We start from the raw sequence: 27940 nt of genomic DNA on the forward strand, positions 1-27940 counted from the left end.
TCCTCCTCCTTACCCTCACATACTCATTTCTCGCCACTCTATAATTCTCCTTATTTAGTATATTCCTGCTCTTTTCCATCTTTTCCAAGCCACATCTCTCTTTTCCTTAGCCTTAACACAAGTTGCATTAAACCAATCCTTTCTTCCTTCCTCTCTCGGTTTATACTTTGGTACAAATTTCATAACTCCTTCTTTATAATATTTCATAAAAATCTCATATTTCTTTTGCACTTCTCTGATTTGTAACATCTCCTCCCAATCTAATTTTCTGAAATAATTTTTCAAACTTTCTGTGTCCATCTTTCTATAATTCAATCTACCACTCCTGTATGTCTCGTCCTTCCTTCGCTGTGTTGTTGCTATCTGCATTTCCATAACCACATGATCACTCTTTCCCAAAGGACACTTGTATTGTATATCTCCACATAGGTACACTTCTCTTGTTAACACCAAATCCAGTCTAGCCGGTTCATCATCTCCTCTATATCTAGTATTTTCCTTCACCCTCTGTTCCATCATATTTTCCATCATTAGATTAAGAAATCTCTCTCCCATGCTTCCTCTCCAACACCACTTACTAGATTTTCCCAATCCACCTCCTTACAATTAAAATCTCCTACTAGTATCACCTTTCTTTTTCCAGATAATACACTTTCCAAACTCTGTAAAGTATCCTTGATCATATTGTCGTATTCCCTTAATGTCCAAGAATTTGTTTTAGGAGGTACATAGGTCACCATGATTATTAATTCTTTTCCATCACTTTTTATCCTTATGCTTATCACTTCTGTTGTTCTTCCCATACCAAACCTTATCCACATTTATTTATTTCTTCGTCATAATCATAACTCCTCCTCCACCTTTACTCTCTATCCTTTCTCCATATATTATATTTATTATCCAAATTTATCTTTGTTTTTCATGCAATTTTGTCTCAGTCAAACACACTATATCAGGCTTCTCCACTATCATATAGTCTTGCAATTCCAATCTACTTGACAGTATCCCATCTATATTAGTATACATTACGGTCCACCCACTGCTCCTCTAGGGGTTCCTCCGTATTCCTTCTTTCCACATACCACTTTCTGACTCTCTCCTATAACTCTCCAAAAAAACTTTTCTTTCCTCCTCAGACCGCTCATCATTTTTCCTTCTCGCCTCTTCCACCAATTCCTTATATCTTCTCCTCTCTTCCTCATTTCTATTCTTTCTCACAAACACCTCTTTACAACCTTCTATCTCTCTTAACTTTGATGTTCTATATAGGATATCCTCCGCAGATTGTTGTGACTTCAGTACTACTTTAATCGGTCTGCTCACTCCCTCCTTATACGGACCCAGTCTATGGATCTCTTCCACTTCTTCTTGTAGGTCTTTTTTTCATCATCATTTAGATTTTTGAACAGATCTCTTACCGTTTTAATTCTTCCTTAATTCTCTTAGGCTTATATGTTATATTTTGTTCTTTCATCCCAAATATTAACACACTCTTCTTCTTTTCTGCTATTTCCCTTATCAATGTTTCCTTATTCTTCATTACATTAACCAGTTCCTTGGACCTTTCTTTTTTGTCTTCCTTCAACTGATCTTTAATTATTTCTTGTAATCCAACCATCTCTGCTTCCCTCGACTCAGTCCATTGTGTTTTCTTCAGTTCCCATTCCCTTTCAAACCTTTCATTCTGCTCACTAATCATTTCCTTAAAGTCATCTTTCTCCTTTACTACTCTCTCCATTTTCTCCTCCAACCGTCTCTTGTATTTTTCAACCTCCACTCTCAAGTGTGCATTCTCATCCACCAATCGTTTTCATTTTCCTCCAGTCTCTTAACTCTTTCCTTCAAAGCCTTGCGGAATTCTCTATCCTGCTCCTCCTCACTCCTCTGAACTTTTAATTCCTTCACCAACTCCTCAAATCTCTTCTCCAACATTACCAATCTACCTTGCAATGTTGCCCCTGTTGAAGATGGACTCATGCTTTGACTGGCCACTTTCGGCTTTGCTCCCTGGGCCTCATCAACATATTTTGAATTTGGTAATTTATTTCTTACCGGTCTATCCATTTTTTTTTTACTCTTCCTGGGAGCATGTGGGTGTGTGGTCACTGGGGGCCAGGCCTGGTAGCTACGTGTGTGTGGTGGGATGCGTTGGCGGCTGCTATGGCTGGCCTTTGTGTGGTTCCCGCTCTGTCGTTTGGAGTTTGGAGGTTCTCACCTCCGATCACTCCCATGTACACGCCACCAGGCTACGTTCACTTTGTACACTGCTCACTCGCTCTGGTCGCCCCTCAATAGCAATAACTATTCTCACTGCACATTGCTTAGCGTGGAGTGTTAGTTAGATGCCGCCTGAGCAGGAGGCACGTCCGCCTCCACGGAGCGCAGTGTGTGTGTGTGTGTGTGTGTGTGTTGTTCAGAGCAAATTCATTCGTAATTTTCCCATAGGAATTAATGGAAATAAGGGGGATGTGTTCTGGGTTGTCTCCAACATATTGGTTAAAATATATATATATATATATATATATATATATATATATATATATATATATATATATATATATATATATATATATATATATATATATATATATATATATATATATATATATATATATATATATATATATATATATATATATATATATATATATATATATATATATATATATATATATATATATATATATATATATATATATATATATATATATATATATATATATATATATATATATATATATATATATATATATATATATATATATATATATATATATATATATATATATATATATATATATATATATATATATATATATATATATATATATATATATATATATATATATATATATATATATATATATATATATATATATATATATATATATATATATATATATATATATATATATATATATATATATATATATATATATATATATATATATATATATATATATATATATATATATATATATATATATATATATATATATATATATATATATATATATATATATATATATATATATATATATATATATATATATATATATATATATATATATATATATATATATATATATATATATATATATATATATATATATATATATATATATATATATATATATATATATATATATATATATATATATATATATATATATATATATATATATATATATATATATATATATATATATATATATATATATATATATATATATATATATATATATATATATATATATATATATATATATATATATATATATATATATATATATATATATATATATATATATATATATATATATATATATATATATATATATATATATATATATATATATATATATATATATATATATATATATATATATATATATATATATATATATATATATATATATATATATATATATATATATATATATATATATATATATATATATATATATATATATATATATATATATATATATATATATATATATATATATATATATATATATATATATATATATATATATATATATATATATATATATATATATATATATATATATATATATATATATATATATATATATATATATATATATATATATATATATATATATATATATATATATATATATATATATATATATATATATATATATATATATATATTTCTGTTAGCTTTTACAAACCTTGCCCCCAAGAAAGGATTGTTTTGTAATGCATAAAGTGAAATCTTACATGAAATACCAAAAAATAAAGCAGAGATGATGAGATCGGCAACAGAAGGCGGAGACTCCGGCGACTTGGCAGCTTCTTCTTCTTGTAACCTTTTTTAGCTTGGCATGTTGTCTTTCACCACAATATTAAATTTGTTTCCACTCCTCTATTGCTTGCTATTATAATGGATATCATATCTTAGTATTCATATACGCTCATGCCATGAGAATAACCTGGACTCTGTGGCAGTGAGTGATAGTGAATTACTAATGAAATACCGCGGTATTTCATTAGTAATTCACTATCGCTCACTGCCACACGAAATACCCAGATACATGGAATTTCTTCTTCCAACCTCTTATAAATTAAGAAAAAAACATGTATATAACCCAAATGAGTAAGAAAACAATGAATGAAAGCACATTAAATCTATAATCTTGAACAAAAAATAGCACCTAAGCAGTACAAGGGGTGATGAGATGTACACACAACAGTAAAGGCAGCGTCACACTAACACTTTTCCATCAACTTTTTTTTGTCACATTTGTCAACTTATTTTTTGTTGCTTTTTTTGGCTTTTAATGCTCTTTATGAAAAACTTCAGACAGCTTTGTCCATTCATAAACGACAGAGCAGCTCATCTTGGCCATTTGCTACTTGGAAGTTCTGCCTTGGAGCATTTCATAGAGAAATATAAACAAACAACTGCATGAACCACTTTTCGTTGCCAGGCTGGAACAATATACAGGCAACCCCCACTTAATGAAGGGGTTACATTCCTTGAAAATACCTTTGTTAAACGAACCGATTATAACAAGTTTAACCCCTGACTTGAACTTCCATTGAGAGTAAACAAAGCGAGAGTGCATCATAGTACAGTGAAAGATTTAATGAAAGCAAAAATTATGAAGTTAAACATTTAGGCAATTTAATCTAAGTCATTATAATGTACACTAATGTATGTATGTATGTACGTAACTTTATAATGTTGATGATCTTAAATTTGTGAAGGGAGGGAGAGTGAAACGGGAAAGACACTAACCAGCAACCTGTGGAATGTAAACAAAGGGCACATCATTGTATCACATTCAAAACTTATGTACCACATTTCCACAAGGGTTTCCATTTTATCCATTGTAGAGTCACGAGTTCAGGTGGTTCTTTTAGCTTGCAAAGAAGATACGGTCTCACCAGCCTTCTTGATAGAGTCTGCTGACTTGAAAATAGTTGAGACAGTAGATGGAGTCAAGTTGGTGGCGAACAATGCTATGGTTTTGTCGCCTCTCGTGTCTGTGAACAATATTCAGTTTCTCTTCGAGAGTAAGAGACTTCCTGGTCTTCTTAGGAATGCTAGGCCACATTGCAAGGCATTTTGGTGGCATGTAGAGTGAGGGAAGACGAGCTGCTGGCGAAGCTGTTATGTTTTGAACAGGGGGAGTGAGTGGTGCACATGTTGTCCACGAGAGGCTTGATCTTGATCTTGATTGATTCTACAGGTATCCCAGGATTTCTTCTGAGGCAGGCCTTAGTATCGGCAGCTCCTGGTGTATTCAAAAGCCTGTCGGCTTGCATTATATGGCGGGGCTTTCAAACTTGGAAAAAATTACCTGGATAAAACTTCGTTAAAGCGAGTTTGGTGTTCGTTAAACGAGCAGATGGTAGTAAAATGAAACCTTCGTTGTAGCGAAATTTTGTTGTGTGAACCTTCGTTAAACGGGGGTTGCCTGTACAGTGAAAGCTTTAATGAAAGTAAAAATGATGAAGTTAAACATTTAGGCAGTTTAATTTAAGTCATTATAATGTACACTAATGTATGTATGTACATAACTTTATAATGTTGATGATCTTAAATTTATGAAGGAGGAGAGTGAAACGGGAAAGACACTAACCGGCAATCTGTGGAATGTAAACAAAGGGCGCATCATTGTATCGCATACAAAACTTATGTACCACATTTCCACAAGGCTTTCCATTTTATTCATTGTAGAGTCACGAGTTCAGGTGGTTCTTTTAGCTTGCAAGGAAGATACGGTCTCACCAGCCTTCTTAATAGAGTCTGCTGGCTTGAAAATAGTAGAGACAGTAGATGGAGTCAAGATGGTGGCGAGCAGTGCTATTAGTTTTCTCACCTCTCGTTTCTGTGAATAGTATCCAGCTTCACTTCCAGAGTAAGAGACATCCAGGTCTTCTTAGGAACGCTAGGCGACATTGCAGGGCATTTTGGTGGTAAGTTGAGCGAGGGAAGACGAGCTGTTGCTGACACTGTTATTGTTTTGAAAAGGGGGAGTGTGTGGTGCGTGTGTTGTCCATGTTCATATACATATACAGTGTTCCACTACCACTTTGCGGTTTGCGATAAAAATGAAAAAATAGCCATATTCCGGAAAAACACGTTTTATGTTGACACGTGAGAGGTTTTCCAGCATGCCAAACAAAGAGATGAGTTGACTCAGAGGCTTTGTATATACTCACTGGCACTCATACAAGGTGCGTGATTGGTTTCCGGCACAAGATCCACCAATGAGAGCACAAGTGGATTTATTCAGTGAGCTGATTGGCTGCGCATCATTGCAGCCTCACCCAACATCTTCCCTTGTTGTATCTTGCCAGTCTTCCAGTCTCGTACACGTTGTTGACTCTTGCATACTGTATCTTAGTGTTGTGTTCGCGGTAACTTTTTTTTGTGTAAGTAGTGATGTGTTAAGCCCTTACAATGCCACCTAAGCGCTGTGCCCCTGCAAAAGCTTCCTCTAGTGAGTCCAAGAGGAAGAGGAAGATGATGACCATCAGTGAAAAAGTTAAACTTTTGGATATGATCAAAGAGGGCAGAAGAGGGTGAGTGCTACATATCATGAGAGGGGGAGAGAGAGAGAGGGAAAGAGAGAAAGTAAATGTATAATTGCTGTATATGTAAAGTATAAATACTGTTTACATATTTTAAACATTCTGGTACCCACATACACATACACGAAAATTCCTAGGGGGGGCAAAAACTACTTCACGGTTTTTCACCTTTCGTGGTGGGTTCTGGTATCAATTAACCGCAATACACGAGGGATCACTGTAAATATATACAGGCAACCCCCGTTGAATGAAGGTTCACACAACGAAATTTCGCTACAACGAAGGTTTCATTTTACTACCATCTGCTCGTTTAACGAACCCCAAACTCGCTTTAACGAAGTTTTATCCAGGTAAATTTTTCCAAGTTTGAAAGCCCCGTCATATCATGCAAGCCGACAGGCTTTTGAATACACCAGGAGCTGCCGATACTACGTCCTGCCTCAGAAGAAATCCTGGGATACCTGTAGAATCAAGATCAAGATCAAGATCAAGCCTCTCATGGACAACATGTGCACTACTCACTCCCATGCTCAAGACATTACCAGCATTGCTGTCAATGTTTTGAACAGGCTCAACTTCCCACCAAAACGCCCTGCAATGTGGCCTAGCGTTCCTAAGAAGACCAGGAAGTCTCTTACTCTAGAAGTGAAGCTGGATATTATTCACAGACACGAGAGAGGCGAGAAAACTATAGCATTGCTCGCCACCATCTTGACTCCATCTACTGTCTCTACTATTTTCTAGTTAACAGACTCCATTAAGAAGGCTGGTGAGACCGTATCTTCCTTGTAAGCTAAAAGAACCACCTGAACTCGTGACTCTTCAATGAATAAAATGGAAAGCCTTGTGGAAATGTGGTACATAAGTTTTGTATGTGGTACAATGATGCGCCCTTTGTTTACATTCCACAGGTTGCCGGTTAGTGTCTTTCCCGTTTCACTCTCCCTCCCTTCATAAATTTAAGATCATAAACATTATAAAGTTACGTACATACATACATTAGTGTACATTATAATGACTTAAATTGAATTGCCTAATTGTTTTACTTCATAATTTTTACTTTCATTAAACCTTTCACTGTACTATGATGCACTCTTGCTTTGCTTACTCTCAATGGAAGTTCAAGTCAGGGGTTAAACTTGTTATAATCGGTTTTCTTAACGAAGTGTTTTTTAGGAACGTAACATTGTCATTAAGCGGGGGTTGCCTGTATATATTTATATATATATATATATATATATATATATATATATATATATATATATATATATATATATATATATATATATACACAGAAAATCCTGAAATCCGGAAGTCATGGCGGTTCAGGTATTCTGGATTCTAGGATTTTCCGGATTGTAAGATAGTAAGGCTGAAAGTAAGATTAAAATTTTGAGGGTACTATGTAAACCCCACTAAACTAACCCCAACTTGCTATATCTCTTTGTAGTACTGTCATAACATCTTACAGGGATTGCTACTACCACCAGTCCACTGTGTACTTCCTCACCGCACCACACAAGATTTACGTAGGGTTTTTTTTTTTTTTTTTTTTTTTTTTTTTTTTTTTTGAAGATTTGCCAGACTATGGGGAGAGAGGTATGGGCCTTTCCAGCCATTATGGCAGCCCATATGTGATATTGCTCTTTTCTTACTTGTCAACTTGTATTTGTGTAGGTAATTTCACTATTTTACGTAGGCTTTTCCACCATCCACATAATATTATACTGAGAAGTTTGAGTGATTGTACTGTACTGTACCCCACATAATATGTATACAGTCCACAATACTTATGTCACACTTTATAAAATAATTTGAAGTATAATACAAAACAAATTTCATAACTTAAAACATTTACTGATGTCTGATAAAGGGAAACAAAAAGAAAGGAAAGCCTCCAACATCATACGCCAGCCAATCACGTCACCAACGTCGAGTGTACACCAGCTGGACCACCCACGCAGATAACAGGACTCCGCAACACACATACACATGCACGCACGCACATCACCTACAGAAATATAAAACACCACTTATAATACCTCCAAATATTATTTTCTTACAAGTTTGTGTTAAACTCAATGTCAGTGGTGACATGTTCAGTTTCGGCTATTATTATTATATATTTATTACTATTATTTCTTACTTTTTACATATTTAACTCAGCCTTTCAAATTTTCCGGATTTATGGACTTTTACTGTATATATATTTATTTATATATATATATATATATATATATATATATATATATATATATATATATATATTCAGGTAACTCGATAGATGCGTTCCAATAGAGATCACGTATATCAAAATTCGCATAAAACAAACATGTAATTCTCGTAAGAAACAATAGATAATAGGGGGGATGCGGGATGTGGCCCAAAAAATTTTGTACAAAATACTCTATTTATTTGGCTAAATTAACATGTTTATTATTTACCATTCTAAATACTAGAAATGTATTTAAAGTAAAGGGAAAAGAAAGAAATAATAAGAGAAAACAACAGAACAAAGAATGCGTAAACAAAACACTCACTATGTCACTGCCTTCACCACTCACACCACAGTTAGTCACCATCTTCCTCTGAGCTTTACCACTTATCAAAAATAACCCCACATGCAGAAAATGAAGGACGTTTTGGGGGCATCTTGGTGAATTATAGGCAGATTGAAGAGATTCCATCTGTACTCAGTGCTGGCAGACTGCAAATGAGGCACGAGAAGAGTGAGAGCTGGATCCAAGATTCTTTAACAACGTCAGAGCAACCTTCTGCCACGAAATGGCATCCATGAATGCTTGGAGGGACGGTAACAAGGTTACTATCAGGTTGTTCTCAGGTTGCTGGTAACACCACTCTCCAGCTGGTGAATTATTAATGAAATACCGCAGTATTTCATTAGTAATTCACTATCACTCAGTGCCATGGGGTTGAGGTTATCCTCATGGCATGAGTGTATATGAATACTAAGATATAATATCCATTATAGCAGGCAATAGAGGAGTGGAAACATAAATATCATGAAAGACAACACGCAAGCTAAAAGGGTCACAAGAAGAAGAAGTGGTCGAGTCACCGCAAGTATACGCCTTGTCTGTTGGCGATCTCATCTCTGCTTTATTTTTTGGTATTCCATGTAAGATTTCACTTTATGCATTACAAAACAATCCTTTCTTGGGGCAAGGCTTGTAAAAAGATAATAGAAATGTTGTTCTGTGAACATAATGCATATATAAGGCAGTAACACCACCTGGAGAGTTGGTGTTAACAGCAACCTCATACCAACCTCGTCACCGTCCCTCCAAGCGTTCATGGATGCCATTTTGCAGCAGGAGATTGCTCTGACGTTAAAGTTTCTTGGATCCAGCTCCTGGCAGCCAATGAGCACTTTTAGGCGGGCTACCAACCTCCACCTGCCAACAGCAATGAATCTTTGTGGATGCTATTTTACGAAGGTTGGTATGTGAGCAGGAGGTTGCTATGGAGGTTATCTGTACCAACATAGACAGCAACCTGCTTCTTTGATCCGGCCCCAGAGCTCCCACCTATTGGCCAGCTGCGGAGCTCTCTGGTGTGCAGTTTGAAATTGCGTCGGGCACTCAATTTGAAAATGTAGTTGGGCCAAATCGCGTATAAGCAAACCGATCGCACAAATTAAATTAATTATGATATTTTTTCAGTAGCGTTTTAACAAAAACGCGTAAATTAAATACGCGTAAATCGAGAGTTACCTGTATTATGGTAGTACCAGCATTGCCAATGTTACCAGTAATATGGTATCAGAACGGTAAGGTGGTGGCTGCATTAAGGGAGATGACAGAGCTTTATATACGACCAATTTTTCGGCCGTTTGATTACCAGATATATTCACCACTAATAAGCCTTTGGTGTTAATGTAAGTTTAAATATGAAAAACTACAGATAGAATGTAGAGAATGTTATTCTGATGACTGCGGCAGCACGAGTCACAACTGGCGGAGGGGGAAGGGGGATGCCAGGGAGCCTTTATTTACGACCACAGGTGTGGACGTTTAAATATCAGGTATTTTTTCGAGTATTAAATCAAACTTTTGCGTTCAAGTATTGAGTCTCCACTGTATACAGTAATACTTTGAGATACAAACGGTCCAACATACAATTTCTTTTTTTTTTTTTTTTTTTTTTTTTTTATACGACAAAAATTTCATATAATTTATGCCTCGAAATACGAAGATATTTTTAAGATACAAATAACCATCGGTAGGTGGTGCAGTGATCGCTCAGCTACTCACATGCAAGTCAAACCATTAGTCCAGTCAAATGGTAATTTAGAAAGGAAAAAAATTACGGAAAGCTGCAGTTTGTTTTATTACCTTTATAATGGGGTACTTAATAACATATCAATTTTGCACCCCTTTATCACCCCGGTTTTGGCCGCCATCTTGAAAAAATGGCGACCAAAAACAGTTTTTTGTAAATATCTACCTTGATAATTATTTTACAGGGAAAGGTATTGAAATACAAATTATTCAAATTAAAATCTACACAAAAAGTGTTCTATACATTATTTTTGTATATTGCATGGTTTTGATGCTACACGCACGAGAACGTTCTTACTGTTTTTTTCGTTGGCCCTATTACTTGAAATACTTAGGAAAATCTTCTTCTAGAGGTGTCCTTCCTCCTTTTTTCTGGCTTATATATTAGGACAGACAGTGAATACTCACTGGCGTAGTTACCACCCTTACACACAACCATCCACCCAAACATCATAGCCTATTTTTATGGAAATTATCTGAGCTTATCTTTAATCTTCTTCATGGGTTTCGCCTTCTGGCACTAAGAAAATTTCTAGCATCTCATCAGTGGGGTCATCACAGTCCTCCTCATCTATGCTTACATCAGAGTTGCTACAAGATAGTCCTTTACATGACGCACATATTTCACTGCATTTTAATCCTGACTTTCTGCAACTGCAAGTGGCTGTCATACATCCTTTGAGGCATTTACATGATATAATGTTTAGAAGATCTGGAGGAGCAGGGTCTTTGTTTGTGGCGATTGGGGCTAGTCCATTTTCAGTCTTCTTCCAACCCCAATCTGTAGGTGGCAAGTCAATTCCTAACCATTTCTGAACCTGGAGATAAGTGCGTAGAGAGTGAAACCGAGCAGCGGCGTCTGTAGGAGGCAAGGAACTCAAGGTAAATGTACTTCTACTTAATGTTTTGACAAAGCATTGATATCTCAAGTCACCAAGGATTTACATTCTTTGTTCCCATATAACTGAAGGATGAAAGCTTTTCCTGCTTCAGCGATTTCTGTTGGATCTGCATGTGGTTTCTTAAACACAGCTGCAAGTTCCTGAAGTTCTTCATGCTTTTCCAGGAGGTTTACAAACTTAAGTTTCCCTTTTTTGTAAAAGGCGGAAGTGGTATCAGCCCCACTAAATGCATGCAAGAAAAGAATATTGTCTTTAATGACTGATCCATACTTCATGGACGATTGTGTATACAGTTTGTTCTCTGTATTTCCTTTGCCTTGTTTTAGGAAATGTATGTTATTGTTTGATCCTGCTAATGCGGTCAGGATTACCAGAAGGTCTACATCTTCTCCAACTATTGTTACAGAATCAGTCTTGAAGGATTCTTCGATAGCTGTATTAACAATGAGTGTGTCTGCATCTTCACTAGCTTGTTTTACAGTAAATCCTTCTGAGGTCAACTTGGTGATGAGTTTTGTAATAAGTCTGCTCTTATTTCGCTCATTTGACAGAAATTTGCTCTGACTTGTTGTTGCTGGCATAGTTTCATCAAATATGGTGTCTCTTGTAGCACAAATTACTCGACGTGCACGTTCAGCGCCTTTTGTACCTTTGTCGTCTAGATTTTCTGGATACCCATCAAAGATAATGATGGCAGTCTCCTTGTAGTGCTTCCTCACATATTCAGCATATCTGTCCAAAATTGTTGAAAAGAGCTCTTGTTGATGCCAAACAACTCTATGCATAAGAAATCCCCCATCAACAACATAAACAGTATCTCCAATCTCAATGTCACACAAAGGTAAAAATGCTTCATAAAGTGAAGATTTCTTGGTTTTGCGCATTCCTGATTCATCAAACAGTGACAAGGGATGAGGAGCCAGTTCATGCTGAAAGTTTTGTTTTAATTGTTCTTGTGATTTTTTTAACATATGAAATTCTTCTAAATAACATCTCAGGATCAGCTGAACATGCAAAATCTTTGTTTTTTACTCCCGTCTTGGTAGCTCCTAGGGGGTTTGACTCTTTTCTTTCTTTGAAACTTGACTTTTGCAAAATTGTCGCCAACAATATTTGACATAGAAACCAATCCAACTTCATAAGCACTATGAGGATTAGTTCTTTCATCTCCTGTTAATCCTGTACTTATTGACATAATGCCATCAAAATCTGGAAATGGTGGATGTGATGAAAACCATTCCATGAAGTTCTGAAGATCTTGAGCATCTCTTGAAATACGTGATTTTCTGGCGTCTACATGTTGCTCTGATGTACTAAAAGCAACATCACAATATTCTTCAATCTTCTCTGTGATCTTCAGAGTGGTAGGCATTCCAATCACCCACTTAGTAAGCATTGAATCAGTCATCCCTCTGCCATGTGTCAGCCCACCAGAACTCTTCATAGATCGCATCAATGTCTGTTCAATGGTCATGTCGGACCAGATCCCAGACCAAAACTTATCTGACCTTCTTATTGTAAAATAGCCTCTTTGTACATAATCCTCATATTCCTTGGGGTGAGGTGATCTTTGAGATTAAACATGTCTTGAAGGTACAGATGAGCAGACTTTGCATAGAGAAAGTGACCACTAGCATGGAAGTAGGGTAGCATCTTTTGGATTGTTTCAAGGTGTAATTGCCAGTTTCCTGAACGTTCTGCTTCAATGAATTGCTTAACCAGGGTTACCATTTCAAAGTACTGGACCCAAAGTTTTGCAGTGTCACCCTTGCTCTTCATTTGGTTAATAATGCCATTGAACCTACGGAGCACACCTTGCAGTTGTTCATCATCAATCGGTGTGGAATCAGTCTCCTGTAAAGTTCCCTCTATTGTTGACCTTTCTTCAGAGGAGAGATTGAGTTCATTCAGGATAATTGTAGCCAGTGCAGCATGTACTAGTATGTGTGCTCTGAGTGCTCTTCCATAGGCATGGCCACTCAGCATTTTGTCTACAGAGGCACTTGCGTATACTGTACTTAAAAGTTCTTTAAGTCCACTTCCATTCATGATGTAACCAATGGCACCCATAAACGACATCAGTAAGTGAAAACCACCAAGACGCACAACAACATTACTTAGTGGTGATTCTTGTCCACAGCTTGCAACAATGTCACGAGCCCGAATATACAAAGGCTGGTCAAACGTTACAAAGCAAGTTTGCTGTTTAAACTCTTTGCATTTCTCCACAGCTTGGTTAAGAACTGTGTATATTGTGTTATATTCATTAGGTGGAGCATTTTGGAATGGAAGGTATGAGATATGAGATACATCATAGGGCAGGTGTGCAGAACATTTCTCCATGAAACCATTCCATCCTGGAAATTCAGACTTCATTCGCCATTTTCCATACAACCACTGGAGTTCCCTTGTTGATACTGAGATTGTGGCAGGGACTGGATTGATGTTTAATATATCTTGGACGGTTACATTCAATAGTCCTGTGTTACCTTTCCTTTCATAGAGTTTAATGGGAATGTGGCCAAATTGTCCAACAGTGGATGCAGAAGGGACCTTTACTAATCTTTTGATAGGTTTATCTGAACTAGAATCAGTTGGAGAAGGAGTAAGGCACTGAATTCCTCCCATACTGTGAAAGGTATTAAACCCATCAATGGTACAGATGTTAACATCAGCATTGTCGAAAACAAACTGAGTAAATGAGTCACTCTGAGGCTCACTGTCTGGATGCAACAGTGCTGATACTTGAAAGAGGGCAGCCTCAGCATATGGAGCACACAGCCCCAGAGCTGAGAGAATATTAAGTAGATGCTTTGAGCCGTACTTTTGACTAAGATGAACAGCAAGGCCTATTTGCAAAGGGGATTTGAATGAATTTGGTCTGGCCGCTGTTAGAATAGCATGTGAAATAGCTGTACACTTCTTCTCCCACTTTCTTATATCTCCTCTCTTGTTCTTCATTATCATAGTTTTAACAAGGCAATTGAGTGTATCTGGTATAAGAGAGTCCAAACCCGTCAGGAATTCATTTGGTGTTGGATACTGATCTATCTCATAAAGTTGTGACCTAACATCCTCAGCAATTATGGTCGCGGCTGTTTTCACTATCCTAAGTCTCTCCTCTTTCTCATCTTTACTCCTATTATTTGCATACCATGCATCAGACAGAATTTTGTTTCCTGTGTCACGAAAACACACTACTGGTTTTCTGGCTTTGTTTACAGTTACAATAATGTCTTCTCCATACTTAAGTTTCAGTTCAGATTTTATTGTTTTCTCATTTGGCAGCTCCCCATCATATCCATCAAAAATTTCACTGAAAGAAAATTGGCATTCTTCTCGATTTTCCTCAAGATAAGTAAAGGCATGATTCATTGCCTCTGACACTGTACAACTTTTGGGACGACCACGTTTTTCTCCACGGGACGGTGTGTAAAACTTCTTCATACATTTTGAATGGTACCGAGCCTCTGCAGCAACTAAGTCAACTACATTACATATACGGGTGTTAACTAGTTTACCCCACTCATCATTCCTTTTATCACTCACTTTGGAAATGGTGTCCTTAATATGAAGAGTCTCTACACGGTGCACAGTCTCACGATCACTTACAGGTTTTTTGCCTTGTTTTTCGTAAAACTCATCTGATGCATTTTCACCACAAAACAGACAGTCATGAAGAAAATCAAAGTTAGAGTCTTGATATCTCAGCATTTGCTTAGGATCTGTACTGGTTTTATGTCTTGATTGAAAAGCTTCAGCACTTCTTTCTTTCGTATACACTTTCCTACATTTTTCATGCACTGTGACACTTTTTAGTCCTTGTAAGAGAGAGTGCTTTCCGTCTTTCCATTTAACACTGAAGTCTATCAATGTTCTTACACCTTTTTCCTTAACCTCACGAGTGACGCCCTCAGAAAGTACGCCTTCGCAAATGAGGCATTTCCCCGGTGAAGCCATTTTCCAGATAATATTGAGGTCTAATAGTAGGTTAACAGTCCTCGTTCATACTTTCTGAAAGCAAAAGAAAGAAACTACAATTAATGCAAGAACTTGATAAATGATTGAATAACTTTACTACCAATAATACATAAGTAGGCGCAAAATTTAAGAAATGTATGATATATGCGTACCATTAGCATCGAAACCAAGCACCATACAGAAAATTATATAAAACATATTTTGTAGAAAATCTTTCATAGAATAGTTTTTATATTAACACTTCTTCCTCTAAAGTTAATATTAACCGAGATATTTACAAAAAACTGTTTTTCGCCGCCATTTTTTCAAGATGGCCGCCAAAACCGGGGCGATAGAGGGGTGCAAAATTGATATGTTTTTATATACTCTATTATGAAGGTGATGACACTAATTGCAGCTTTCCGTAAATTTTTTCCTTTCTCATCATTTTCTTTGTCTCATTTGACTGGCCTACATTGTTGGTGTATCATTCTGAGAACCTGTGGGCCTTTAAAGCACATAAGGTGTTAAAAGAGAAACTCCAGGTCATGTGGCGTGCCAATAGTAAGGCATGGGTAACTCACCAATTCCTTTTCTGTACTACATATACCAAGTTCTATCACAGCGTCGGTAAGTACGAATGCAAGTTGGGAGTTTTCGCTCACGCCAACTCAGCAGGTTTGGCGAGAGACACACAAATTAGCCTGTATTCACATACTGATTACACTTGGAAATTCAATAAACGAGTGAGTACATATGATGTCCTGCCCACAAGCAACTCTTCCTCTTTGCAGTGCAAAAAAACAGGTCATAGCATAAAGTTGTATGGTTGCTATACAGGCAGAAAGACATCAAGAAACTAGAAAGAATCCAAAGGACTGGTACAAAGATTATCCCAGCAATAAGGGATCTTGCCTATGAAGAAAGACTGAAGGAAATGGAATTACCAACTTTGACAGATAGATGGCAAAGAGGGGACCTAATAACGATTCATAAGTTTCTAAACCATATGGGAAAGACAGACAGACATGACCTGGTGACACTGACAGAAGATGGAGATAGACGAACAAGAGGACATTCCAAGATCATGAAAAGTCAGTGTCTGAGGAAAATTAAGAAGTTCAGTTTTCCACATACGACAGGGGACATCTGGAATGAATTAAGTGATGAGATTGTAGCAGCAGAAAGTGTACACAAATTTAAGGAAAAATTGTATTAATGTAGATATAGAGACAGGTCACAATGAGCCCTGCTTGAGCTCTGTAACATAATACTTGGTTAATATAACTAGGTAAATACATGCACATACACCCACACACACGCATCCCCTCCCACACACTGTCTTTCTTTTGGCCTATTGATAGTATGGACTTTTACAATTTTGACCCACACCCTCCTAGGTTTTCACATGTTTGTATTTGTAGCCTTTCTGTCCTTTTGTTTTATTTATATGATGCCATATGACCTTGTAGTGACAGAATTTAGTCAGTGAGTGAAGCAGTTGATCAATGCATGAATGGTCTCCTTGCAGTACAATGACCTTATGAGGAAGAAGCGTATTGTGGAGAATGACAAAGCCAAGATTGAGAAGGTTATTCTTGAACTGGATGAGAAGAAGAAAGCAGCTCTGAGGCAAGCATGGGGCCAGGTGAGTAGGATGCAGAAGGCTCTTTTTGTTTCTAATTTAGAATTTAGACTTAAGTTATATTGCTGAATTACATCATCATTCAAGCAGACAAAATTGTAATTTCTGGAATGTTGTACAGTTTATATATATATATATATATATATATATATATATATATATATATATATATATATATATATATATATGTCGTGCTCCGAGCTGTTGCACGACGTTGCACAAATTGTCTAGCTACTGGCTATAAATAGTCAAAGGTTTTTTCTATCTTTAATTAACAAAACTAATATCTATACATAAGGTGTTCGATACGGCGCCGACAAGTAACAATCACAACTCTTTCTGTTGCCTTCTCCACTGCAATTATTACAATTTCTCTTACAAACATCCTTAAGAACTGCATTAATCTCAGAGACATTCTCGCATCAAAACGGATTTCACTTCAAACATCATCCACAATATCTTCATAACGTATTACAACATCTGAACCCGGTGCTTTATTTCTCCGTAAATCTCATCGTAGTACGTACAATATTACCCTTTTTCCCAGCTACCCGTATATAAGGATGACCTTTACTTGGTACATGAATGCAAGCAACCACATGACGTACCACCAAATATATTACCATACACATATAATTACCAGACTCCGTTCAACAAAATGACAACGTAACACCACCGAAATATAATGACAAATATTGATATCTCCACACAAGTGACTTCCTCAAATAATCTCTTTCTCTTGGTACCCATACATGGAACCACGTTAACCGTACACAATTACACACTAGTAAATATGTTATGTAACTTATTCGTCAGAGCAACACACATGCACATACGTAGGTAGCCGTATACAAATTCCCTTACTCATAGATGAAAACGCAAGTATATAACGACGTCATTATGAACCAAAGTACAACCACATAAACCATAATCAACTAATACCACATAATACCTAAACCTCCTATCATGCTTCTTCCTCCATTCTAATTTACCTCAAAAGACTGCATTGCAACTTATAAGCTCCACTTACTGGTTATATATGAAGTACAAACCGCCCTCAGCTATGCAGCCGAGGGTGGCCCGCTTAGAGCCGCGGTTGTCCTCTCTGCTTCCTCTCTCCTCTCTCTCTCTCTCTCTCTCTCTGCCCCAACCCTCTACAATTTCCCTTCAGGAACTTATGGGGGCGTGTCTTGACCCACACAACACGCCCCTCAGAATGTACCATTCACCAATCAAGTATAAGCTCAAATGAACTCCACGTGTGGTATGAACAACATCCAAGACGACAACACTACCACCGGATGTTTACATGACCTGGGCGATATATCTGCCCGGGCTGCCCTGGGTCAACTGACCTGGGTCATTAAATGTTTCCTGTTGACCTTCTTGCCCTTCCTAAACTCTTTTATGGCTGGATACGACTACACACCGCATACTGGCGAATTATCATACTTCCATATATCTTTATTTCTTGTATCTTCATATTTCTCATATTGCACTTATGATGTAGGCATCTGACATATATATATATATATATATATATATATATATATATATATATATATATATATATATATATATATATATATATATATATACACACACACACACACACACACACACACACACACACACACACACACACACACACACACACACAATAAAGGACATCTGTCTAACTGACGTGAGAAAATACAGTTTCCCGCATCGTAGCATTGATAAGTGGAATAAACTAAGCAGTCATGTCGTTGACGCGGTGTGTGTCAATCAGATGAAAGAGAGATATGACAGGAATGGACAAGGAGACAGGACACAGAGAGCTTAGCTCGGGCCCTGTAATACACAAATAGGTAAATACAAATAGGTAAATACACATATATAAGAGTGGAAGGAAGGAAGAACCTTTAAATTACAGACCGGCATCACTAACTAGTGTAATATGCAAGATGTGTGAAAGAATAATAAAGAAACAATGGATCGAGTTCCTTGAAGACAACAAATTAATATCAAATAGCCAATTTGGTTTTTAGAAAAAGACGGTCGTGTGTAACTAATTTATTGAGTTTCTATTCTAGAATAGTTGATAGATTACAAGAGAGAGAGGGATAGGTTGACTGTATTTATTTGGATTTAAAAAAGGCGTTTGACAAAATGCCACATGCAAGATTACTATGGAAGTTAGAGGAGAAGGGTGGCTTAAAAGGAAGCACATTGAGATGGATAGAAAATTATTTGAGGGGGAGAGAAATAAGGACAGTAGTTAAAGATATGAAGTCCAAGTGGAGAGCAGTAGAAAGCGGAGTGCCACAGTATTGGCACCAATACTTTTCCTTATTTATATTAATGACATGCCAGAAGGAGTGAACAGCTACATAAATCTGTTTGCAGATGATACAAAACTGTGCAGAGTTATAAAGCAAAAAGAGGATTGTGAAATACTGCAAGAAGACCTAAATAAAATCTGGGAATGGAGTAAGAAGTGGGAAATGGAATTCAATGTGAAGAAAAGCCACGTCATGGAAATGGGAAAGAGTGAAAGACGACCCGTGGGAATCTATAAGATGGGAGATGGAGTAGAACTGAAAAAAGTGAAAAAAGAAAAGGACTTAGGAGTGACGATGGAAGAAAACAATCAACCAGTAAGCCATATTGATAGAATTTTTAGAGAAACATAATTTGCTAAGGAATATTGGAGTAGCATTTCACTACATGGACAAGGAAATGATGAAGAAATTGATAAGTACTAAAATAAGACCCAGATTGGAATATGCAGTAGTGTGGACCCCTCATAAAAAGAAACACATAAGGAAGTTGGAGAGACTACAAAAAATGGCTACAAGAATGGTTCCAGAATTTGAAGAGATGACATATGAGGAGAGACTAAAGGCTATGGATCTACCAACCCTGGAACAAAGAAGGGAGAGAGGAGATCTGATACAAGTTTATAAATTGATCAACGGAATGGACCAAGTGGATAATGAGAAACTGATCCTGAGAGAAAAATATGACAATCGAAGCACAAGATCGCATAGTAAAAAGCTGAGAAAAGGAAGATGTCTGAAAGATGTTAAAAATATATAGTTTCCCGCAAAGATGTATTGAGACATGGAACAGTTTAAATGAAGTAGTGTCTGCAATGAGTGTGCTTACTTTTAAAGTAAGATTGGATAAGTGTAGATATGGAGACCGGGCCACACGAGCATAAAACCCAGGCCCTGTAAAACTACAACTAGGTAAATAGACACACACACACACACACACACACATGAATCAAGTGGATAATGAGAAACTAATCCTGAGAGAAGAATTTGACATTAGAAGCACAAGATCGCATAGTAAGAAACTGAGGAAGGGAAGATGTTTGAGAGATGTTAAAAAATATAGTTTCCCACAAAGATGTGTTGAGACTTGGAACAGTTTGAGTGAGGAAGTGGCGTCAGCAACAAGTGTGCATAGTTTTAAAGAGAAATTGGATAAGTGTAGATATGGAGACATGGCCACATGAGCATAAAGCCCAGGCCCTGTAAAACTACAACTAGGTAAATACACACACACATACGTTTAGAGTCTGCTCTTGATTAATGTGACGATATTTAAAGAGATGTGATTACATATCGCAATTTGTACAATTTAACGTAGGTTAACTTGACTCAGTGATGTCACCCCACACTGCTTCTGTTTGAGACTCTGTCAGCCAGATTCTTTACCAATACATTCCACCTTCATCAGTTGAAAGATACTGTCCAGGAGAAATTGGTATTCTTAAGAGCGAAAGCTGCCTTCCTGGAGGTCAGGAGGGCAAAGGATTTACTTTGCCTTGAAGGTCATCATGACCTTCGTATAAATTTTGCCTGAATACTTGTTATTATTATTATTATTATTATTATTATTATTTATTTTATTTATTTATTTATTTATTTTATTTCATTTGTTTATTTTTATATATTTTTTTATTTTTATTTTATTTATTTTATTTATTTATTTATTTATTTATTTTTATTTATTTATTTATTTATTTATTTTTTTGTGTGTGTGTGTGTGAACTAATTGATTTTAGAAACAAAAATATATAGCTTATCATACAAATAGATTACTTTACAAAAATAGTGATTAGAAGCAAACCCAGGAATAACAATGACAACATTGCCAGTGCCAGCTTCAATCACTGCATCTCCATCTACTTAGCTTAATGTCAGTTGTATGTCTTTATCACTTAATAAGTACCCATTTATGTAGGTAGCTGGTGGACTGTCCTCTTCCCATAGCCTGCACAGTTGAAGGTGTTAAAGCCACTATATGGCCATCTGTGCTTTTATTTAGAAGCACTTTTCTGGGCTCATAAAGTCTATTAATAAATCACGCTGTGCAGCGGTAATATTGCTGGTTCTCCTTGTAAGATTTTCCATGTTGCTTGTGGTGGAATGGTGAGGCAGTGTGGTCTGGAGTGCATGACTCAATCAGCTGAGGTGATGATAGGCAAACACTGCTACCAACTATCTCCAAATTATACCCATGGTTTATTTCATTAGACTCATTAATAATAAACATATGAATATAGGATAACATTCCCAGCATATAAAATCATACGACAAATTATGTTGATTAGATAATTTTCTAATTTCTCAGACAAGAAAGACTGAGCAGGTAAGAACTTGTGTGTTTATTGTCTTTGTGACCTAGTGATGTGCCATATTTGATGGCTTATAAGACACATGGGCTCATAAGATGCATCCAGTTTCGGCAGACATTGAAATGAATGAAAAATAAATGAGCAGATTTATGCTCTGAATATGAGATGAGGGATTCCACCTGACATTTGAAGGCTCACATAGATTTAGATCATTCTTAGATCCCAATATGTTGCATTTAAAAACTTGAATATTTGCTAGTAGTCTACGTACCAATCTTTGTCGTGAGATGTAAACATGTACCTGGCACTGACTGTGAAGAACTACAGGCCTAATAATCGTAATTTCTCTCTCTCTCTCTCTCTCTCTCTCTCTCTCTCTCTCTCTCTCTCTCTCTCTCTCTCTCTCTCTCTCTCTCTCTTATTATTATTTATTTATTTATTTATTATTTATTTTTTTACTTTGTTTGTTTATTATTATTTTTTTTTAGATGTATGCAAGATAAGAATGTTGAAAGAGAGGTGTAATTTTAATTGTATGAAAGTGTGTCTTACCTCAAGGAGTCGCATTATTACACTGTAAAGAACGCAGTGATGCTTGCCCGTGTCAAGACCAATATTTATAGTAATACCATTCTGCAAGTAAAGTAATCCTTCCCCACTTAATTAACCAACTTCTATTTGTCTTTTTGTATTGAAAATCATTCCAGTTGTATCAGAGGAATGTGGCTACATACAAATGCAATTTAATTTGAAAAGAAACTGATTTTCCAACAAAATTAAAGAGAAACTAATCGATGTAGCCTATCACCATGAGGCAAAGAGGGAGTGTGGTCAGGGTTCGGCCTTGTTCCCACCTCCTCCCCTCCTGGGGGGAGCAAAATGTATGCCCCTTAGTTCCTGTCCTACTCTAGGAAGAGACCCACATGGAAGGCTGTGAGGTGTATGTGGGTATATTTCGGGATTCAAAAGTGGCCAGCCACCACTAATTGTCCCAGGATCTTAGTTGTGTCTTGCATGAAGTGCAGGAGCTCCATGACTCTAGAGTCAGGCTGGGTTTTCTACATATATGGAGTGAGGCACAAAAGAGATGAGCACACAAGGAAGGTGCCTGTGTTTCTGTGTGGTGTGACAGGTGCACCGCTGGACTGGGTGAAGTGTTGTGTTTCTGTGTGTGGTGTGACAGGTGCACTGCTGGACTGGCTGAAGTGTTGCTTTTCTTCAGTGGATATTTATTTATTTAATTTTTATTTATATATTTATTTACTCTATTTTATTTTATTATTATTTATTTTAATTTTTATTTGTTTATTATTTATTTATTTAATTTTTTTTTATATATTTGGTTGAGCCCTGGGCCAGAGAACATTAAGAAAATTGAGCAGTAGTGTTTATTTCCATGGTGCTAGCAGGGTTAGGTGCTAGTGCCTGTTATTTAACTAGAGTGTGTGTGTAGTGACATGGATATGAAGGGTGTGGCTTATCTTTAGTTGTTAAGAGAGAGCAGTATTTCACATCACTATATAATCCTCACAGCATACAAGTAGCCTGTTCTTCTCTGGGGCCGAGGACAACTGATCCTTACCTGCTGATGTTGTTTTGAGTGATGTGTATATGTTCCTTTCCTGTAGGCTGTGTTAAACAGGGTAGCAACCTCTGGGTATTTATGGAAGAAAACCTGAGTTATGGCAAGACTTGTGAGGCTACAGAAGGTTATACAACCCCTGTAAAGCAGTGATCAGTGCCCTGTTCCAGACTGAGAGAGAGTGGTTGTCTGGGGAGAACTGGCCCAGGTGAGGTAGTTACTGAGGAAGGGCAGATTCTGGACGTAATACGTGTAAGGAAAATTATAATTGTCATGTCTCAAAGGGTCTCTCTCTCTCTCTCTCTCTCTCTCTCTCTCTCTCTCTCTCTCTCTCTCTCTCTCTCTCTCTCTCTCTCTCTCTCTCTCTCTCTCTCTCTCTCTCTCTCTCTCTCTCTCTCTCTCTCTCTCTCTCTCTCTCTCTCTGGCACCACCGCACGACACAGCCTCTATGGAGCATCCTACGAGGGAATTCCTTGATAAAAATTATCTCAAGTCTGATTTACAGAAACAATGCCGTGAGTTTGGCATAAATAATATCTGGACTAACAAAAGCCAGTTGATAGAAATGATTTTGGAGAAGCTACAGTTAGAGCCTGAAGATAAGCAGCCACACCCCACAGACAGTAGTACCACACCTCCTCCATCCTCCATCCCAGACCAGCAGGATACCTATGCCAGTCACGAGGACAACGCCGAGTCTGAGAATCTGGATTTTATGCACATCGCGAACGAAATCAAGATCATCAAGTCGAAATTGGCAACAAAGGATATGGAAGTAGACTTGTTAAACACTGAAGTGAAGACAACATACCACACAATTGAACAACTGCAACAATGTGTAACTGAGTTGGAACAGCGCCATTGTGACAATGAAGGAGACCAATGCAACGACACATGCCTCCTGGGTGACACCAACCTACGCTCCATCTCCCGATCTGACCACCGCAGCTGCTGGGTGAGGACCATCCCTTGCGCCAACATGGACTTACTCAGATGCTGGGTGAGGGAAAAACTACGCAAATTTCCTTCAGAATGTATCATCTACTGTTGCTATGCTAACATAATTGAAGAACATTCATCGGCAACAATGCTTGATAACTTGGGCTCCCTCATAAGTGACTTAAAGGAGAAAAACAAAACAATGAATGTCTATGTCTGTCAAGTTGTACCATACTGTAAGCAAAAGGAAATTCAAGAGAAAATTAGAGCCTTCAACGACCATCTTGCCACTTGGAGTGAAACAAATGGTTTATCAGTCATTGATAGTGTCCCTACATTCACATTTGGTACCGGCGAACTAGACGACCTTTGTTTTGACAAGGGGACAGATTCAAACTCCTCCTGGCTCAATAGATAAGGTGCCATAAAGTTATAAAGCACTATCAACAGGCAGTGTCCACAACTGAAGCTCTGTGCTAATTGGGAAGTAAAAAAAAAAAGTGCACACATACACAGCACAAGCAAATGAGCGACAAAGCACTGACCAAGGCAGCACAAGACCAGCCCCGCCACCACCCACCCCTAGCGTTGGCACACCTGCCCACCCGACACGCACCTACTTGCCTGCTTCACGTGCCCACAATTCCTACGCACGAAATACTTCTCACCATACTTCGTTCACTTCGCACATACCTGCATCCCATCGTCCATCAACTGCACCTGTTGTATCTCACTACACACACACGGAAGAAACACAAGGAGAGAACAGTGGACTGATAGGAATGAAAAGAGAAGTCAGCGCGGCACTCATACCTACGCTATGGCCCTGAGTGGGACGGCTGAGGCACGTTACGATACGGCCCACAACCATTCCCTCGTTCACTCCTCAGGCGGGAGGGGGAGGCATGGGAACAACTTACCACGAAGCTATGCTCCTCCTGCAGTACGCCAGGATTGGGAACACTACTCCACCCCAGATGATTCCCAGTGTTACCGTCATGACACTGGAGGACATACCAGTGCGTTTAGAGACATATCACAGTACAACAGATTTGGAAAAAGTAAAGGTGGATGTTATAACTGTGGGGAATTCAATCACGTGCAAGCAAACTGTAGGTTCGACCACAAACTGTCATGTGGCTTTTGCCGACGCTTAGGACACAAGAGCCGCCTGTGTCAGTATTACACCACATAGGATAATGGCAAAGAAGTTATAGCCGCTGTAGAAACAAAAGGAAACTTTCTGACGATTGAACATGTAAATGCTCAATCACTGTTGGGGAGCATAGATGCAATAAGACTATTAGTGGAGGAAAGTAATACTGATATACTATGTGTAAGTGAATCATGGCTCACTCCTAATTTTTCGGATGACTTTGTTAAGATACCAGGGTATAATATTTTTCGTGGTGGTGGTGTTTGTATTTATGTGAAGGATGTTTTAACAACTAATGTAATTAACTTGAATGTTCCGAGGAAGGAAGGAGTAGAAGACGTATGGGTAACAGTACAGTATCGGATATTACCATCTATCATTGTAGGGTGTGTTTATAGACATCCTAAGGCCCCAGTAATTTCTTTTGACTATATACAAGACACTTTTAAAAGATAAGGCACTATATGTTTTAGGCAATTTTAATGACAACTTACTTGATAAGAATAACAAAATGACTAAGATTATAAGGAGCAGCAAATTAACGCAGTTAATCAATAAACCGACCAGAATTACATATACGTCCTTGACATTATTAGACCTTGTCATCACTAATAAGCCAGATGCTGTGGTCTCCTGCGACGTTGTTTCGCAGGAAGTAGCAGACTACGACCTCACAGGCATCACTGTAAACATTAGCAAGCCTAAGAGGCCGCCTGTAATCAAAACTTTTCGCCATCTTGGGAAATATAGAAAAGAAGATTTTTGCCTCAAATTGCTTGAAAATGTGGGACATTTTAATATGATTTTATGTATGGACGATGTCAATAGACAGATTGAAAATTTTACTTTTAATTTTATTGAATGTTTGGATGCTTGTGCTCCTTATGTTACTAAAGAAATAAAACGACCATATGCACCATGGATGACAGATAACCTACAAGACACCATAATACTTAAAAATGAAACGAAAAAAAACTTAAGTTTGACAGGCAAAACGCTGCCCTTCAGGACCAATATAAACGAGAAAAGAAGCAAGTTAGAACTTTCATTGATGAAAGTAAAAGCGAATACTATCGCAATAAACTTAATGAAAGTAAAGGTAACATTGCAAAGACATGGAAAACAATTAGAGAAATAGTCCCCAACTGTAAAAGTAATGCCAGAAATTGCAACTTTGAAAATGAAATTAACAAAGCCAACGAATTTAACAAACACTTTGCAAATGTTGGAAGAAATACATATGAAAAACTCAAGAGACACTCCATGGTGAAAATGTGACTCTTTTTAATGATATGACTGTTACTTCTGATGGTGATAATAATTTTAGACCACAACCTGTTGACACTGACACTATAATCCTAACTATGAAAGGACTTAAAGATACAAACTCAGTAGGCTCTGATGGTATTCCTTTGACTTTCATTAAGGATTCCTTGTATGTGATCGCTTTTTATCTAACTTGCATTGTTAACACTTCTATTGTCACAGGCATTTTTCCTACTACTTGGAAACATGCTGTGGTAGTTCCACTCCTTAAAAGTGGTGATAGTAATGATTTTAATAATTATAGACCCATTTCCCTTTTACCTATCCTATAAAAAATTCTTGAGAAAGTAGGTGCTGGTCAGCTCACACGTTATTTAGAAGCCAATAAACTGTTATCTAACATGTCCTAGACTGTCCACAGAAACTGCTCTCACTGTTATTACAGACAAAATTTATGGCAATATGGATGCAAAGAAAATTTCTATCTTAGCTTTATGTGATCTATGAAAAGCCTTTGACAGTATCAGTTAGAGATGTACCGATACCAAAATTTTGGCCGATTCCGATACTGATACCGATACCACCTAATTGGGTCGATACCACAGATACCGATACTACTACTTATAGTGATTACTGCACTAGACACCAGGATGAATTGGTGGACGGCGAGTGTTATCAGATGGGAGGCTTTGTTTTGGGGGATGCTGTGAGTCCTTCTGAGAACGTTTGTGAAATAGGAACAATTCTAGAAGCTTTTTGAAGCCATTTGCAAAAGTAAATTACTCAGTAATTGGAATGAATATCTTCTCGGTCTTCTAATTCTTGTCAGTTATTTTAAATTCTTACTTCTTACTCTTTTAGCAACCATTTGGTCTTGTGCATTTTCATTATTAATTTTATTGACGATATTTTGGCGATCAAAAATATTTTTGAAATTATTAAAATTGTAAAACAGACAAAATATTAGCAAAAGAAACTCATTTTGT

General features: G+C 37.0%; 1 protein-coding gene across 1 annotated transcript in view; it reads left to right on the forward strand.

The window, feature by feature from the left end:
* Positions 1–27940, forward strand: part of LOC123503943 (structural maintenance of chromosomes protein 2-like) — a 230003-nt gene that overhangs the window by 173902 nt on the left and 28161 nt on the right. Inside the window, exon 27 of the mRNA XM_045254068.1 lies at positions 17268–17384. Coding sequence (XP_045110003.1) covers positions 17268–17384 — 117 coding nt within the window. The remainder of the gene's footprint in view (positions 1–17267; positions 17385–27940) is intronic.

The sequence above is a fragment of the Portunus trituberculatus genome, chromosome 15 (genome assembly GCF_017591435.1).
Source record: "Portunus trituberculatus isolate SZX2019 chromosome 15, ASM1759143v1, whole genome shotgun sequence".
Classification (NCBI taxonomy): Eukaryota; Metazoa; Arthropoda; class Malacostraca; order Decapoda; family Portunidae; genus Portunus; species Portunus trituberculatus.